This window comes from Cladophialophora bantiana (genome assembly GCF_000835475.1).
Source record: "Cladophialophora bantiana CBS 173.52 unplaced genomic scaffold supercont1.1, whole genome shotgun sequence".
Lineage (NCBI taxonomy): Eukaryota > Fungi > Ascomycota > Eurotiomycetes > Chaetothyriales > Herpotrichiellaceae > Cladophialophora > Cladophialophora bantiana.
The window spans coordinates 2,519,691-2,536,634 of record NW_015971575.1 but is presented as its reverse complement, the minus strand read 5'-3'; the positions used below and the strand labels follow the sequence as shown (position 1 = coordinate 2,536,634).

General features: G+C 52.2%; 7 protein-coding genes across 7 annotated transcripts; 4 read left to right on the top strand and 3 right to left on the bottom strand.

The window, feature by feature from the left end:
* Positions 1–481: 481 nt before the first annotated feature.
* On the top strand, positions 482–1,843 carry Z519_00932 (uncharacterized protein; the record flags this gene model as incomplete). Its single annotated transcript, XM_016758689.1, has 1 exon — positions 482–1,843. One exon carries the CDS (start codon positions 482–484, stop codon positions 1,841–1,843), a length of 1,362 nt encoding a protein of 453 aa, XP_016625938.1.
* A 676-nt stretch (positions 1,844–2,519) lies between these two features.
* Z519_00931 (uncharacterized protein) lies at positions 2,520–3,433 on the bottom strand (the record flags this gene model as incomplete). The annotated part of the gene is made up of 2 exons (XM_016758688.1): positions 2,520–3,072; positions 3,153–3,433. 2 exons carry the CDS (start codon positions 3,431–3,433, stop codon positions 2,520–2,522), a joined length of 834 nt encoding a protein of 277 aa, XP_016625937.1.
* A 1,057-nt stretch (positions 3,434–4,490) lies between these two features.
* On the top strand, positions 4,491–6,146 carry Z519_00930 (uncharacterized protein; the record flags this gene model as incomplete). Its single annotated transcript, XM_016758687.1, has 1 exon — positions 4,491–6,146. The coding sequence occupies one exon, from the start codon at positions 4,491–4,493 to the stop codon at positions 6,144–6,146; it is 1,656 nt and encodes a 551-aa protein (XP_016625936.1).
* Positions 6,147–6,272: 126 nt separating this feature from the next.
* Z519_00929 (uncharacterized protein) lies at positions 6,273–7,726 on the bottom strand (the record flags this gene model as incomplete). The annotated part of the gene is made up of 2 exons (XM_016758686.1): positions 6,273–7,414; positions 7,483–7,726. The coding sequence occupies 2 exons, from the start codon at positions 7,724–7,726 to the stop codon at positions 6,273–6,275; spliced, it is 1,386 nt and encodes a 461-aa protein (XP_016625935.1).
* A 256-nt stretch (positions 7,727–7,982) lies between these two features.
* Z519_00928 (thymidylate kinase) lies at positions 7,983–8,730 on the top strand (the record flags this gene model as incomplete). The annotated part of the gene is made up of 2 exons (XM_016758685.1): positions 7,983–8,127; positions 8,189–8,730. 2 exons carry the CDS (start codon positions 7,983–7,985, stop codon positions 8,728–8,730), a joined length of 687 nt encoding a protein of 228 aa, XP_016625934.1.
* A 37-nt stretch (positions 8,731–8,767) lies between these two features.
* On the bottom strand, positions 8,768–10,036 carry Z519_00927 (uncharacterized protein; the record flags this gene model as incomplete). Its single annotated transcript, XM_016758684.1, has 1 exon — positions 8,768–10,036. One exon carries the CDS (start codon positions 10,034–10,036, stop codon positions 8,768–8,770), a length of 1,269 nt encoding a protein of 422 aa, XP_016625933.1.
* Positions 10,037–10,933: 897 nt separating this feature from the next.
* Z519_00926 (uncharacterized protein) lies at positions 10,934–16,338 on the top strand (the record flags this gene model as incomplete). Its single annotated transcript, XM_016758683.1, has 4 exons — positions 10,934–11,305; positions 11,356–11,404; positions 11,456–15,071; positions 15,123–16,338. 4 exons carry the CDS (start codon positions 10,934–10,936, stop codon positions 16,336–16,338), a joined length of 5,253 nt encoding a protein of 1,750 aa, XP_016625932.1.
* Between the last annotated feature and the right edge of the window lie 606 nt (positions 16,339–16,944).

Genomic DNA, 16,944 nt, shown 5'->3' with positions numbered 1-16,944 from the left:
GCTCGGCACAACTTCGGCAACCCCCAAATTTCACAAATCTTCAATGCACAAGATGCAGCAACTCTGCCTGCTTTTGGTCCGTGAACCAACTTGTCGCTTCAGGTAGTAGAGAACAAACAACCGCGACGAGAAAACGAGGACAATATCCACGACATGAGTAACAAGTATGGTGATAATAGAGATATCATGTTAGTGAAGGGCTGCGGTTACTGACAGCTGACTTGGTAAGACCTTCTGCCGAGATGTCGGGTGTTGCAACAATCAGACCACCATGGCGGTTGTCATCCCATCTCTTGACTATGATAGCCCATACCAATATTTGATATATTAATGAGACGGCACTGCGATACTCCCATTGTGTATAGGTTAACTCAATCTGGGAACTTGCCCTCCTCACCAAACCTACTTTAAAGCGTACCGTACTGTGAAATTCTGTGCTTCGGGTATACAGCTACGATCTATTCAATCCTTTTGAGAAACCATGAAGGTCCTCCTTTCCGACGGATCGGGCCTGACTTCCCGACAATTGGCAACAATTCTTGGCCGCAAAGGTCACGAAGTTCACGTTCTCTGCGCGCGCGGACTCTCCCTTACTAAGGCCACAGGTTGGGTGAAAAAGACGCATCTTGTGCCGCCCTTTGGACCGGATCCTTACGCATGGCTACACTCTGCACTGGGCGTCATGATTCGGGAAAAGATCGAGACTGTCATCTGCACGCAAGAACAAGTGGCTGTTCTCTCAGCCGAGGTGGACCAGATACGGAGACTGGGAGTGGGCATCGCTGTCCCATCCTTTGAAGCAGTCAGTCGTGTTATGGACAAGATCTCAGCCTCCCATACTCTCCAACAAGCATCTGTGCGTCAGCCAGAGAATGTAGTTGTGGGTTCAACCGACGAGTTGAGAGCTATGACTGACCTATTGCCTGCCTTTGTCAAGACTCCCATTGGCACAGCTAGCAAAGGCGTCAGATTTGCGAAGACTGTTGAGGATCTGGCGCACGTTGGTCGAGAGTTCGAACACCTAGGCTCTTTTCGAAACAATGGCCAAGTCTTGATCCAGAAAGCGGTGGCTGGGCCGCTTGTGATGGTAGAAGGGGTGTTTTCGGGTGGAAAACTGCTGAGTTGGCATGCATGCCTTCGCGCTCGGGAAGGTCCATCTGGAGGGGCAACGAAAAAGACCTCTCTTCCACTCCCTGTGTTCGAGGATGATTTGATGAAGCTTGGCGCATTCTTGAAGTACGATGCTGCTATGTCTATCGATGCAATCCTCGTGGAGGGGATACCATATTACATCGATGTGAATCCCCGAATTACGGAACCAATGAATGCTCTTGAGGCTGGGGTGGATCTCGTCGACTCGCTACTCAGTATATCAACCCCTTCCGCGCACGGGACGAGATTTGTGAGACCAATTCCGCAGAGTCCTGTATATGGGAGGGAAAACATCAACACACATCAATTCGTCCTTGCTGCTCTGAAAGCCGTGGAGAGGGGAAGGTTACTATTGCTTTTTGAGGTTTTCAACGCCTTGTTTGGCTTCGGTGAGTACGCCGACTCAAGAGAGGAGCTCACGCCAGTTAGCGGGGATCCGTTGAGTGTTGTATTTCTTCTTTGTTTCACAATCTTGCTGCTACTCGGTGGCAGACGACTTGCGAAATACCTCGACGGGAGCAGCGTCGGTAACTATGCGTTAAGCCCGTCTGGCTGGGAGGCCATACTAAAAGCCCAAGAGGCGAAAGCGGCCGCTTTTCAACGAAAGAGACCATTCTTCCAAATATATCAGCCAGCCTTCAACGAAAAGAGACCACTCTGCACTGAAAAGAGATGGTCCTTCAGGAAATAGAGGCCACTTATGCTGAAGCCGAGCTGTGGCCGCCGGCGCTCAATTCCACCCAACTCAGCCTTCAACTACTTCTCTGATAATTCACTTGGGACGGTCAGAGTTTACACATTGCCACCGGTTGCCATAACTGCGGGTGGGAGAACCAGAGGTCCCTGCAGACTTTGGAAGTCGACGGTCAGCCACAAGAGCTCCTCGTTTACACACCGTTGATCCCCAGTCGGGCTCAATATTCCTTGCAAGGCTCTATGGCTCGATCTCAACCTTTATTCCGCTCACGAGTCTATCGGACCAAACGCGAGAGACTGTCGTATACAAGATGGAGGTACCGTCAACTGGGCAAGTGTTACTCTTGGAATGCAACACTTGGCCCTCTGAGCTCCAGATCTCTCTTGATCATTAGAATTTGTCTCAACTCGACATCCCCGATCACTACGGCCTCTGTATCTGCACTGAACGGGATTCTATCAGACGGGAGGGACTACGACACGAGTTTCCATCCTTCCCTGCCGGAAGAGCTGGCCGTTGCCACGGTGTTTGTGTTTCACAGCCCTCGAATCATTATCTGACGCAACAAGTGATCTTTGAGTGAGACGACGGGACTGTATTCTCGTGGAAATGATCACAGCCTTGCCTGGTCATGTCTCTCATCTTCAACTCCCATCAACGGCGTTTAGCATCAGAAGTCGCAAACCGCAGCAATCTTTTCCACGCTGTCGGCTATCTTCGTATACTCCTCTGCTCTTTTCCGCATTCCCCCCAGAGACTCCTTGCCTAATGGCATTCTCAAAATCATGGGGTCAGACGAAGGCTTCAAAACTTCTTTCACAATTGCTTCAGCAGTCTTCTTTGGATCCTGTGGCGCTCCGTCATGCAGGCCTGTGATGGCCTGCAACACAAACTCTGTGACAGTTCCCTTATACACGTCGGAAATGGCCACCACGTCCATCTTCTTCGGATCGTAAAAGCTGGTCTTCATCGCGCCTGGCTCGGCGATCAAAACTCTTATCTGGAAGGGCGACAATTCGACGGCCAATGCCTCGGATACTCCCTCGATCGCAAATTTGGAGGCAGCGTACACAGCAGCTCCAGGAGGAGCGTTCCAATTGACTGCACTGGAGACGTTGACAACAACCCCACTGTTCCGGCTTCTCATGGATGGCACAAGTGCTCGAATGACACGGACGGGTCCCCAGAAATTCGTCTCAAACAGCTGGCGGCCCTTATCAAGGCTGTCAACAGGGAGTTGGAATTAGCCGTTTCCCTCGACCGGCACTATTCTGGGGCAGGGGTAGAGTTAAAGCTGACTTACTCCATCATCTCCAAAGGCCCGCCATCTGCGTATCCGGCATTGTTCACCACAACATCCACGGCTCCGTGTTCTTTGACAATCTCGTCGATGTCACTTTCAAGGCTTGGACTAGAAACATCCAACTTGGCGCAAACACCGCCGAGTTTCTCAATTTCCTCGACCGCGTCGGAAGAGTTGGCTGGATTGCGTGATGTGGCAATGCATTTCTGTCCGGATTCGAGAGCAGCCCGTGCGATCTCGAGACCGAGGCCTGTGCTGCAACCTGTGACAAGCCACTGCATATTTTCCAGTCTCTTGCGGGTAGGTTGTAAACTTGTTTGGTCTCTAGTTCAGTTGTTGAAGGAGTATGCTCTGTGCGTGTTGTCTCATAAGGAGAGACTCGTCTTAAGGTGGGATTCTAGACATATATATACATGTGCATGCGCCTGGAGCTGCTGCGCTGCCGCTAATGGTATTGCTATCGCAAAGACGCCTTGCCTCAACATGCATGGATCTAATACATCGGATAAAACAGCCCGGCACCAGTTTGGGGATTCTGCGGCCGTAAAAAATGAGCTTATCTTTGATACCCCTCTGCTGGATCATAGAGAAAACGACATTCTGCACAAGTTAATATAACTAGGCAGAGTTCAATAATCGTCCGCTCACTCCAAATGGTCGAAAGGAGTAAGTCCGGAAGCCACAGACGGATGAATTGAGGAGCCGAAGCCATGGGAATTCGTTATCCTGGCGAGACGGCTCGGAAATGTTTCGAAAGTGCAACCAGTTATATCCCTGTCTCGCCGATCGTGCTCTCCATCGCTGTACTCGCCACACCCCGGGTGTTTCTGCCTTGCCTACAGTGGATGGGATATGCCAGGGATCCCGCGTTGTTGATACTGACAACTCCGGCTAGACTGATGCATTTCGCTGACACAAATCCGAGTACGGGCACGAATTGGGAATGGTACGGAGGGCAAGAGCATGGGGATCCCAGCTCTTTGAATAGGCTTGAACTTAGATTTGGGGTTTGTGCAGACCATACTTGCAGGGTACTGTGTGTAGACTGGGTTTACGGTAAAGGACAATAACAGTCGTCCGATCGTACTCCCCCGCGCTGGGTGATGGAGCGACGTGTAATGCACCCGCACAGCCTTACGTCACGATCAGCGGCGAGGCTGCAAGGCTGTCATTTTCCTTTTTCTCAACTCCTCGCACTTTTCATAGCATTGCTTCAGGACCGTTCAGGAGACTTCTAGTGTCGAATGCAGCTGGCCTCATTGACTCTTCTTCATCTTCCTCCTTCAGAGATCTATTAGGCTCAAAATTTCTTCTGCTGTCACTTTGAAATCTCCCTCAATGTCCGACCTTTGCCTGGACAAAGATCACAAGAACAAGGATGGCAGCATGCCTTCAATGACGTCTTATCTCTCACGCATGAGGAATCTGGTCCTCGGCGGTGGTGTGGCTTCAAAGTCTTCACATCCTGTCAATGGCGTATCGCAGAGGCTGGTCCTTGTAATGGGGAATCCATCTGCGGACCTGGACAGCTTCGTCTCCACCGTTGAGACCTCGTTTTGGTATAATCTAGCAGCGGACAACGCGGCTCATCCTAGGAAAACCGCTTACGTACCGATTTTAAATCTTCCGTCCGTTAAAGCAAGTGACTTGTGGAGACTTAGGCCGGAGTTTGGGGTTGCTCTAAGATTGGCTTTAGGAGAGTCGCCCGACATTGTCGGTAAAGGGGGGCGAACGCAGGGCAAGACTGATGTGTTGAAGGAACTTATCACCATCGCGGACATCATGGATGATGAGGGATCAGCACTACACAAGCTATTTCTCGACGCTAAGAACTCAGAAACACAGTCCTCAGATTCAACCGAGAAACAATCCCTGTTCCTGGTCGACCACAACTCTCCGTCAATACCTGGCTTCTCTAATGAAACCATATCAGCCAGATTTACCGTATCAAGCTGCATCGACCATCATGTCGACGAACACTACGTCTCCCAGGATGCAGATCCAAGGATTGTCAAGACTGGGATAGGGAGTTGCACCAGTCTTGTGGTTAAGCATCTTCGAGAGCAGGGCATGTGGCCTTCTTCTGAATCCCAAAACTCAGGGGGACAGATTTCAAGCCCGCAAGTCGATCAAGAAGCGTTGCAGGAGATATCCAAACTTGCACTCGCTCCCATCCTCATCGATACCTGGAACCTGAGGGCCAAGGGTGACAAATGCTCCGACACGGACGGGGAAGTCGTGCGCTTTCTCGAATCAGTGATCTCAACCACGGCGGCCCAGTCGGATGCAAAATCACCGCGGTCATCGTCGCTGCCACAACACTCCGAGCCGGCGGCGGACTGGGACCGCGACGCCTTCTTCTCTTGCATCTCCACTGCAAAGGCCAACTCGCTGGACCTCCTGACCATGCAGGAGGTGTTCGATCGCGATTACAAGGCCTGGACCGAGCGCACTACCAGCTCCAGCTCCAGCGCCAGCTCCCGGTCCTGCTCCTCGACATCGTCCGGCAAGGAAATCAACATCGGCATTTCCAGCCTTGTGAAGCCTCTTTCCTGGCTCATCTCCCACGCAGCCACCGCCCGCGGCAACAACGGCGCCGGCGACGCCCGTGGAGATGGAGGTGGAAGTGCACGCGACGCCATCACTGCATTCCTTTCTGAGATCGAAAAGTTCGCCTCCGCCCCAGACAGGCAGCTGGGCGTGTTCTGCATGCTCACGCGCACGCCGGACGGCAGGAAAGAGGTCGCGGTGCTGGTCCGGGACGAGGCCGCAAAGGGCGCTCTCGACGCATTCGAGCGGAATTCCCGCGACGAGCTGCAATTGGCCGAGTGGGCTGCCGAGGACAATAGTAACGTCAAGGGCCTTGGCCTTGTGGACGGACTAAGCAGGACGTTCGGTGGGAAGGGTGAGTGGAAGATCTGGTGGATGGGCGACACGAGCAAGAGTCGCAAACAAGTCGGGCCGCTGTTGAGAGAGGCTGTGAGACATATTTAGGACGTGGATTCACGCCAATCCAATCTATGGGATCGGTCCAATTTCTTCTGCCTGCGGGATCATGGTTGCTGGGATTCTCTCTCTCGCGAGCGCGCGATAGCAGGAGAAGGCTATTCATTCAATCTTCTAGGCTAGCCCATGTCCTTCAATATCATCTGCATCGCCTTGTGGCGAAGCGATACCGCTCTCTGCCTCCGCGAGTTTCTGCACCTGATCACCCAACTTCCCGTACGCCTTGGCATTCTTCTTTGGCTCGCCTCTTCCGATGCTCTTCATCTGGTACCCTCTCACTCTTGGTCCTTGGCCAGTCAATGCTGGCAACTCGGATTCATACGCACGACCGAATGTCCCCATGTCATCTTCGAATGTTCTACCCTTGATGCTTTGGCGCACGGCAGAGAAAAAGGCATCAATGACGGAGAAATTGTGGATTTGAAGGAGTGTCCAGGCAAGCATTTCGTTCGCTTGGAGGAGATGGTGCACGTAGGCGCGGTGATGGCGTGTGCACGTGTAGCAGGTGCAATTGGGGCTCAAAGTGGAGAGGTCAGTGGCGTGGGTTGTGGACCAAAGATCAAATCCGAGAGGTTGATTGGGAGTCTTTGTACATCCAGGAAAGGTGAACGAGAAGGCGATTCCATGCTCAGAGGACTGTGTCACGAAAGGCACAGTCAAGAGATCGACTCCCGCATGTATGGCTGCGAGAACTGCCTGTGGTGACGACGGATCCGTGAGGCATACGGTCGGTATGTCTCTGAGTGCTCCCGGCAACCCAGTGACTGTCGAGGGCGAGTACACACACAGCCCGGATATATGAGAGTTGTATTCGTCCTTCAGATCTGAAAGATATAGCGACAGGAGTTCCGTTTCATGCGGTGGTATTGATGCGAAGAACGGAAGGCCCGTGTCTTCCCCTTTGTCCTCCACGAAATCCCGCAACCATGCATGTGTCCTGTCTGCGCTCTTTTCGATCCTCTTCACACTGGCAACTTTCGTGTTGATCAGATCGGGTAGGCTTGTTGAAATGTCGGCCTTCAAAGTTCTGACCGCCTCATGATATTGCTCAACTTCTAGGGACCTGAATCCAACTGAAGTCGAAATCGCTACGGACGAATCCGTGTTGTGCGCCGGACAAGGTATATTTGGGACTCTTCGCAGGCCAAAAATTGAGAGATGTCTGTCGGGCAGGCCGATATACCGCCGTAGAGGAGATTCACCATTTGGGGCTGGAGTATTGTAGAGGGGCGCTTTGGCATGCGACTTCTCAATGACTGTTAACCACCAACTGTAAGCCAGACAAGTCAGCAATCCAACTTGATGCTGAAAGGTGGGAACTTACAGTCTTCGAGAGGCACGTAGACGGTGGAAATATTCGTGTGCTTCTGCAAATTATCTTGTGACAGATGAGGAATCACGCCGCGAGAAGTTGGGACGACATAGTTTGGTGTCGAGATAGCTGGTCGCCCGCGCAGGATCAACTGCCCGAGCCTGCCAGCGCACCCTGGCATTGACACCTGTTGAAGAATGAACTCGAACATCTCATCCGGTAGCTGGGCAAGCGAGGCGCCGGTCACAGGCTCCATGATGGCATTGTTTGTGGCAGGTTGTTGGAGAAAGTCTGCCACCACTGCTTGGATTTTGTCGAGGCGAATGTATCGCACTTGCGTGGCTGGGCTGTAAACTCGGCCGTATAAATGGATAGTGCGGAGCATTTGCACCGCTGCGAACTGCTGATAGCGCTGAACGAAGCTCTCATTTGAGCTCTTGACGTGCCCTAATTCAACCTTTGATATTTCTGTCTTACAGACTGCTTCGAATGCATAATTTGGAGCCTCCTAGATGGGGTCTGCTACTACTGTCTCGAAACGAGGCATCCTCATCGTCATCGAAGGTCTTGATCGCTCCGGAAAGTCCAGCCAATGCCAACGTCTTTTCGATCGATTCCAATCGCAAGGCCGAAAGGTCCGCTATGTCAAGTTCCCTGGTTTGTCCAACGTGAAGATCTGTCATTGAAGAGCCCCGTTAGCTGATCTGTCTCTGTGTAGATCGATCCACGCCTACAGGCCAGATGATCAACAGCTACCTGACGGGCCAAGCCCAACAAGATGACCACTCGATCCACTTGATCTTCAGTGCCAACAGGTGGGAAGCAATTAAATCTATTTCCTTGGACCTTCTGTCTGGCATCGACGTGATTGTTGACCGATATTCTTTCTCTGGAGCCGTCTACTCTGCCGCAAAGCAAAATCCGGATTTATCTCTTGAATGGGCATGGTCACCCGAGATCGGCCTCTTGAAGCCAGATTTGTTGTTCTTTTTGGACATTTCTTCATCTGACGCTGCCAAACGTGGTGGCTATGGTGCCGAGAGGTACGAGAAGGAAGAAATGCAATCTCGCGTCCGGACCTTATTTAAGGGACTGTTCGCAAGACTTGATGGAGTCGCCGTTCATCAGGTTGACGCCGGCAGGACGATGGAGGAGGTCGCTGCCGATGTCCTGTCGATTGTTCAAGGGACGACAGAGGATGAAACTCTTACGTCTAGTGATTTGCAGAAATTGGGCCCATTGCTCGACCTAAGGTCTTGAGAGAACAGGGCGATACTGCAATCAAGGGTTGAGATGGTCATCCTTCATCTTCACTGTCTTCTATGACTATTTGGAGTCTATCAGGTTCTTCGATGCTAGCATCAGGGTTAACCACCGGCCTACTCGACGTATTGGACGCCATACTTGCGATCGAATCTGCAGATGCAACGGACAGCGTGTCTTCATCGTCATCGTTAAAGCTCATCTCAGTCTCATCATCAACCACATGTCTCGGGGTCAGCGTTTCTTCTTCCCTTTCCGACGGACTATCCTCTTCTTCGCTCTCTGTCTCCAATATCTCTGCCGCTCCGGTTGCCGTACCCTTACTCTTCTTACCCAGGAGCTTTTTCACCTCCTTCGACCCCCTGTTCCGCAGGGAGACTTGCTGCATTAATGCCAACCAAGCATGTTCCTGTCGACATTTTGGACAGGTTGCAGATCCTGGGACGATTGATGAAGCCGACTGGGTTTTATTTCGAGACACATCGGCTAGACATCTAATATGGGATATGGCCTGACAGTTGTGCGTATGACAAATGACGAAGAGGCTCTTACGGAGATCGATGATCTCTGCGCATACCGAACATTGCTGATTATCGCCTTCATCGAGGAGAAATTGGCTCTTTTCAAAGACTCCTTGAAGTCGGGTGTATGTGGGATCGACGCCGTCGACGCCGCCTCTGCCGATCGAATCGGCTTTTTTCTTCCTCCTCTGGATTGGCTGAGGCTGAGCAGAAGTGAACTCCTCCTCTTCCAGCTGTTGGGTTCCTGGTCCTGGTGGATCAAAATGCACTTGAATCTCCGGTCGGATTTGAGTGTCGACCCGTCCACACCACGTTGACCAGGAACGATACGCATCTTCACTGAAGAAGCGGACTTCGAGTGGCCACTTAGAGAAATAGGGCGCCCGCAGCAGTAGGTGGAGATTTGATAATCTGTCGATCAAAGAGGCCCGGGGCCGCCCTGGCCTGTTGGTGGTTTTTCCCGTCCTGGAGGTTTTGGTCCGAATGGTGGCAAAGGAGATGCGCTGCTCAGGGGAAATGTGGCGGGTTAAGTGGGAATTCTGCCATGCCCATTCAAATTGCAAAGCCGCAACGTTTGAGGGAAACCCGGCGACGATACATGCCATTTCCCAGGGACGAAGGCTCGCTCGAGAAGTGCGTATGGCGCCACCTTTGACTCGACCGTTGTGCTGAGCGAGGCGACGGGCTGGATCTGGTGAGGATCCAATGTAGAGGCTCGAGTGTCGCACAGTGGAGCGGAGGAGGTAACAGCAGTAGAAGGCGGGAATGGGTTTGATGTCCATGTTCACTCTTGGACCATTTGAAGACCACCCCGACGTGGCGTTAGTCTACGCGTGACGCTTGGGGCACGGACGAGATAGGACAGTGTCTAATGGTTCATGAAGGCAGCCCGCGGTCAATTGATGGGCCAGCGATGCAGGACGTCGATGTCTGTCGCTTGTAGCGATGCTGTTTTCGGTACATGGAAATCATGCATTGATCAATGATGAGTGTCTATCTTGTTATTTAACCAAGCGGCGGATGGGCGCCTTGTTTACACAAGCGGGAAGAGGTCGCCTCATGTCGTGCCAGAGAGGGAGGCAACCGAGCAACATGCCGAGAGTCTTGGCAAGTTTGGCAGGCCTGACAAGCCTCCGAGGTGGCAGCCAATCGAGTGTCTTGCCCTGGAGAGCATCTGGAGCCACTTCCTGGCTTCTCTTTGCTCTCTCTGCGTCTCTCTCGCGCTTTGCCCGACGATCCCCATCTATCCACTTGGTACTTGTCTCTCGACTAACTCACTTACTATATCCTCCTCTCACACCACAACCCCCCCGTACTCTTACACCTAGAGCCTCTCTCACTCCGCATGTGAACCACTACAACTCAAAGTGCTCTCTTAGCACTTAGCATGCCTTCCCATAAGCTCAAAGTCCAAGGCTAACGCTTCGATCCATTCCCTGTCCCTCTACGAGGCTGCCCGCAGGCAAACTCACCTGTCAACCCGCCTGCCGCTCGTTTTCTCGCTTTCTCGCTTTCCCGGTACCGATATCAAGATCTATTCATACCAAAAGCTTTCTCCACGCTCCCATTCGCATTAAATCGATCAGACTCGACAATCCTGCGCATCATCCCTGCACAATTACGATTATCCGAATAAGCATATCCCGCAGCTTGGTCGGGCTTTCCCACCTGTCGTAGTCATGGTCGCTCCACCCTCGACTGGTGGTGTCGCACCACAGGCTCCCACTATAAAGCCATCGTCATCAGCTTCGAGAATGAACGGCGCTCCTCCTGCTGCCATGACCACGCCCTCGTTTCCCTACAGCGCCCGCTATGCTCCACCTCTTGATTTGCGAACCGTCGAGCGCAAAGGCCATGCCTCCAGTCGCGATCCTCCTGCGAGAAGGAGACTTCATGACCTACCCGAAGCGCCCACTTTCCGACCTACAGAGGCAGAATTTCGTGATCCGATGGAGTACATTCGAAGTATATCGGAGAAGGCTAGCAAGTACGGTATCTGCAAGATTATCCCGCCAGAAAACTGGAACCCAGACTTCGCCATCGACACAGAGGTGAGCAATCAGTGAATATTAACCAGGAATGCATTTATAACGTGGTATAGCGCTTTCATTTTCGCACTCGGCGCCAGGAGATCAATCTGGTTGAAGGAGGTGAGATTTCTTATGGTCCGTCTGATGTTTCTATTCTTACTTGCCTCGCAGGAAATCGTACGAATCTCAACTATCTAGACCAGCTGGCCAAGTTTCACAAACAATATGGCGCACACCTCAATCGGTTTCCCTCTGTCGATAAGCGTCCACTTGACCTTTATAAACTCAAAAAGGCCGTCGAAGTCCGTGGCGGTTTTGAAAGAGTCTGCAAGGACAAGAAGTGGGCTGAGATTGGCAGAGACTTGGGATACAGTGGAAAGATCATGTCGTCACTATCAACATCCCTCAAGAATTCCTATCAACGATGGCTACATCCGTACGAGGAATGGCTGAAGTACGCCAAACCCGGCGTCCAACAACAGCTCGATCACGAACATGGCGGAGCGTACTCACTATCAGTCACACCCCATCAACCTGGGATCAATCACCCACCTCCATCTCAGTCTGCTGCGCCTGCCACTACAACGGATTCTCCCAAACCCGCCCAAAGGTCCCTAACTCCCCAAATACCAAATTCTCCTGGCCCATCACAACAGCAGCCATCGGCACCATCAATACCACCTGCCACTCAACCGAGAGCGGTGTCATCGTCAAGTTTCACTGCTGTTAACAGTGGCTTCACCGCGGTAAACAGCCCTTCAGGGTTTACGGCTGTGAATTCCGCCCCACCTCCCGTGGTGAAGAAAGAAGTCAACGGTGTGGCAGCATCGACCAAAACTCCGGCTCCCTCGTTCCCTTCAATCAATGGACCCACAATAACGACAATACAAATGTCGAATGGGACATCGAACCCACTGAAGCGGACAATGAGCCTTGACAGTCTCAATGGCGAGTCTGGCTCCGAGGGATTAGATGGTGAAGGAGATGGCGCAAATGGCAGGAGAAGCAAGAGGCCTAAAAAGGACGTTATGCCCACGATTCCGGGCAATCACATACCTGCAATGCGTCCGACAACCCCTCAAGTGCGTACCAAAACGGTCCCCCGGAGGCATGGCGAGAAATGCGAGAAATGCGGAAAGTCAGACAACAAGGAGAGCATTCTTGTATGCGACAGCTGCGACACTGGGTATCACAAGCATTGTGTGGAGCCACCTTTGAACCATGTGCCTGAATATGACTGGCACTGTTCGAAATGCTTGGTGGGGACGAATGACTACGGTTTCGAGGAAGGCAGCATCTATTCTTTGAAACAATTTCAAGAGAAGGCCAACAACTTCAAAGATCACTACTTTTCGGCCCGGATGCCTTTCGACCCCATCTCCAATACACAAAGAAAACCGACCGAGGATGATGTCGAACGTGAGTTTTGGAGACTGGTTGAAGACATCACTGAGTCGGTCGAAGTTGAATACGGTGCAGACATTCACTCGACGACTCACGGCAGCGGCTTCCCGACAGTGGAGAAGAACCCCCTCGATCCATATTCGAAGGACCCCTGGAACTTGAATGTCATGCCATTCCTCGAAGAGTCGCTATTCAGGCACATCAAGGGTGATATTTCTGGGATGACGGTGCCATGGCTATACGTGGGCATGTGTTTCTCGACATTCTGCTGGCACAATGAGGATCACTACGCATATTCAGCAAATTATCAACATTTTGGTGCCACAAAGACGTGGTATGGCATTCCTGGCAAAGACGCGTATCGGTTTGAAGACGCAATGCGAAAAGCAGTCCCCGAATTGTTCGAGACGCAACCCGATTTACTCTTTCAATTGGTCACCATTCTTCCGCCACATCAGCTGCGAAAAGCTGGAGTCGAGGTTTACGCGCTCGACCAACGCGCGGGCCAATTCGTCATCACGTTTCCCCAAGCGTACCATGCGGGATTCAATCATGGGTTCAACTTCAACGAAGCCGTCAATTTTGCGCCTGCTGACTGGGAACCATTCGGCGAGGCAGGCGTGCAGCGACTGCAGGAATTCCGGCGCCAACCATGCTTCTCACATGATGAGCTTCTCTTCACTGCGGCGGCGTCAGATGGCACAATCAAAACAGCCAAGTGGTTGGGACCGGCGCTCGAGCGGACCCGAGCCCGAGAATTGGCCGAACGTCAAGGCTTCGTGGCTCTGCACCAGCGACACTTTCCGCACGATGACTGCACGTTTGATACGTTGACTCCTGAGCCCACAGAGTCTTGCGGCCTGATTATCAAGGTCGAGAATGTCGAGCTTGAAGAGGATGAATATCAGTGCTGCTATTGTAAAGCGTTTTCTTACCTTTCTCAATTCCGGTGCCACCGCAGCGGCAAGGTCACATGTCTTTTGCACCCTGAGGTGGCTGATTGCTGCCCTGCCTCTCCCAGTGAAAGGCTGAGGGGACCCAACCATAGCCTTTCGGTGCGTTACACCAACCAGGAGCTGAGCAATATTGTTCAGAAAGTGGTGGACAGAGCAAACGTCCCTGAAGCATGGGAGGCAAAGGTAGAGGCTCTGTTAGCGGACGAAGCTCGACCTGCCCTCAGGTCAATGCATACGCTCCTGACAGAAGGCGAGAAGATACCATGTCCGCTAAAGGGATTGGATGATCTGGCCGATTTCGTCAAGAAATGCGACCAATGGGTGGATGAGGCAAACCTCTACCTCACCCGAAAGCAGCAGAACAGACGAAAGAATGATAAGTCTTGGCGACGTTCTTCTCTCCGGTCTGGCAGAGCAGAGGACAAGGACACTGAGCCACAACTCACCGTGGAACGTATGAAGGAATTGATTGAAGACGGAGAGCTGCTCGGGTTCACTGCGCCTCAGCTCGAAAGTCTGAGAGAAAAAGTCACCCGTGTCGACGAGTGGCGGGCCAGCGTGAATCGCATCTTGACGGGCCAGCATCAAGCGATGCCCGACGAGCTGGACACTTTGCTCGAGGAAGGCCGCGGGTTTGTGGCTGCTATGCCTGAACTGACAAGTTTGGAGCAAGTCTACGCGCGGACGAACTGGCTACAAGATGTTCAAAAGGTTCAGAAAGATGTGCAGTCAAAGACACTTGATGATTGCAAAGAACTTCTCAAGCGTGCTACGGAACTAGAAATCACACCACAAGTGCCTGAAATTTTGTTTCTGACTGAAGTGGTGAGACAGGGTGAGTTCTGGGAGATCAAAGCAAAAGAAGTCATGGCGGCCGAGGATGTCCACTATCCACAGTTGGAATCGCTACACTCGCAAGTGCAGAATCAAGTCTTCCCCGTCAACAAGGAGACCTTGGAGCAGATGGACGTCATTCTAGCTAAGAATCGTGAGGCGAAACGGCAGATCATAACGTTGGTCGAACGGAGCCATGACCCAGATTTCCGAAAGCGCCCGATGTATGTGCATGTCAGGGATGTTGTCAAGAGCTTTGAAGATCTGAACGGCAAACCTCACGGCGCTTCCGACTTGGAGAAAGAATTGAGACGACACGAAGATTGGATGAGGAGAGGCAAGAAATTGTTTGGCAAGGCCAACGCCCCACTTCACATCCTCGAACAACACATGAAGTTTGTGGAGGAGAAGAACAATTACTGCTTCGACCTGAATGACACGTTCAGGCCCCCAGTCGAACCGGCGTCGCGAGAAGCTACTCCCATTGAGGGTCAGGAGAAGGGCGCGCTTGGTGATGAGGAGAAGCCTGTTTTCTGTATTTGTCGCCAACCAGAGGCGGGGCTTATGATTGAGTGCGAAATTTGTCACGATTGGTGAGCTGAACTATCTGTATTTCAAGCCGGAGTCGACTAACAGGTCTTCAGGTATCATGCAAAATGCCTCAAGCTTGCAAGAGGAAAAGTCAAGGAATGCGAGATGTTCACTTGTCCTATTTGCGATTGGCGAGTTAAGATCCCTCGAGATGCAGCCCGGCCGAAACTCGAGGATCTACAGGCCTGGCAGGATGAAATCCAGGATCTACCCTTTCAACCGGAGGAGGAAGACTTGCTCAAGCGAATAATCGATAAGGCGCAGGCATTCCGCGAGTTCCTGATGCGATACACCACCAGCGGCCAGCTTTGTCGGACGATTGACGAGATGCCAGAAATGCTGTTCTACCTCCGCAAGATCGAGGGCGCAGAAGTTCTTCTGGCCTACGAAACAAACGTGTTACGGCAAGAGCTGCACAAATGGCAGCCTATTGCTCCCGAGCCACCGCCTATTCTGGATCAGAGTCTGTCGACCCGCAAACCTCGGCCAACAAAGCAGCAGAAGTTGATGAAGGAGCTGGGAGTCGAGAAGCCCGAGGACCTTCCACCGCACTTACGCACAAAGACCTACGTGCGAAGAAAGACGCAGGAATCGTTTGTTACCGGGCCTCTGCTTCCGAAGCCGTCAACGCAATCACCGTCAGCACCAGGCTCGGCCGCCAGTCCCAGTCAGAATGGTACGACCGCTGAAGGTTCTTCTGCCATGCAGAGGCAAGAATCCAACGACAATGCACCACCCAGTAGGACGTTTGAAGCTGGATTCATATCCGGATCGTCCTTTGCAGAACGTCGCCCTTCTCCTTTTTCACCCAACTCACCGTCATTGTTCAGCCCCACTAGGGAGCCACCGCATGAAGAGCTGAGGGATCCGATGATGCCCACATTTGGTGGAGATAACTCGGAAGGACGAAACCACGACCCGTCATTCCCTATGTTCCGATCGGACGCTGGATTGGGTCTCGATGGCGAAGACGATATCGCTAGCGGACTTTCCAATGCATCTGCGAGTGCACCAAACTCTGCCAGGGGCGGCTCATCATCGGGAAGAGGTGAATACGATAACATGTTCATGGACATGACAAATCCTGATGCGGACACGAGTAATGAGCCTGTGCCGAGCCTGGAGCAAGAGGCCGGCCACGCGAGCGAGGCACTTGACATGATTCGAACAGCGAGCAATGATTCGGTGGGCGATCATGGGGACTCGGAGGATGGAGATAACGTCTCCAAACACTTTGACGACTTTATCAATGGAGACGAACAGAGCTAGAGATGGATATGGATACCTGGCGTTTACGCGAGAAAGGAAAATATCGACAACCATCATCGGCGCATTGACTTGGTATGTTTGGCAACTCAGCAAAATTAAGCTGTATGGAACCGAGACGGAACCTTGATCTTCTGGCGGCCGGGGTGGCATTTACATAACTGTACGGACTAATCATCACGACTCAGAAATGGTGTTGACGGAATGAATGGAGGGGCGGCAGCTTCATGGGCTAGAATATGGTGGGATAGTAGCAGCATCGTTCTGGACGTGTGTACAAGACCTTGGACTGGGACAATGGCTACATGTCTCCCTGTGCGTGTATCCATGTTTGATGCTTGAATGAAGAGTCCTATGTGTGTACACTCGTCATTCTGTAAGCGATAGTCCATCCCTTGTAAATGAAAGTGCGCTGAGGGCCCGCAGCTCTGGTAGTTAAGCGATTGGCATCATTTGGTGGCCCCTCTTGAGTCCTGGGCGACTCTCCCCTCTGGCAAAATGTTGTTGCGGGGCAACTTTTCCCATTTCCCTGCCCTCTTCCACGACTTCACCCGCGACAAATAAGTTGTGACAATGCTCACGGCACCGCCAAAAGAGGGACCTCATCTG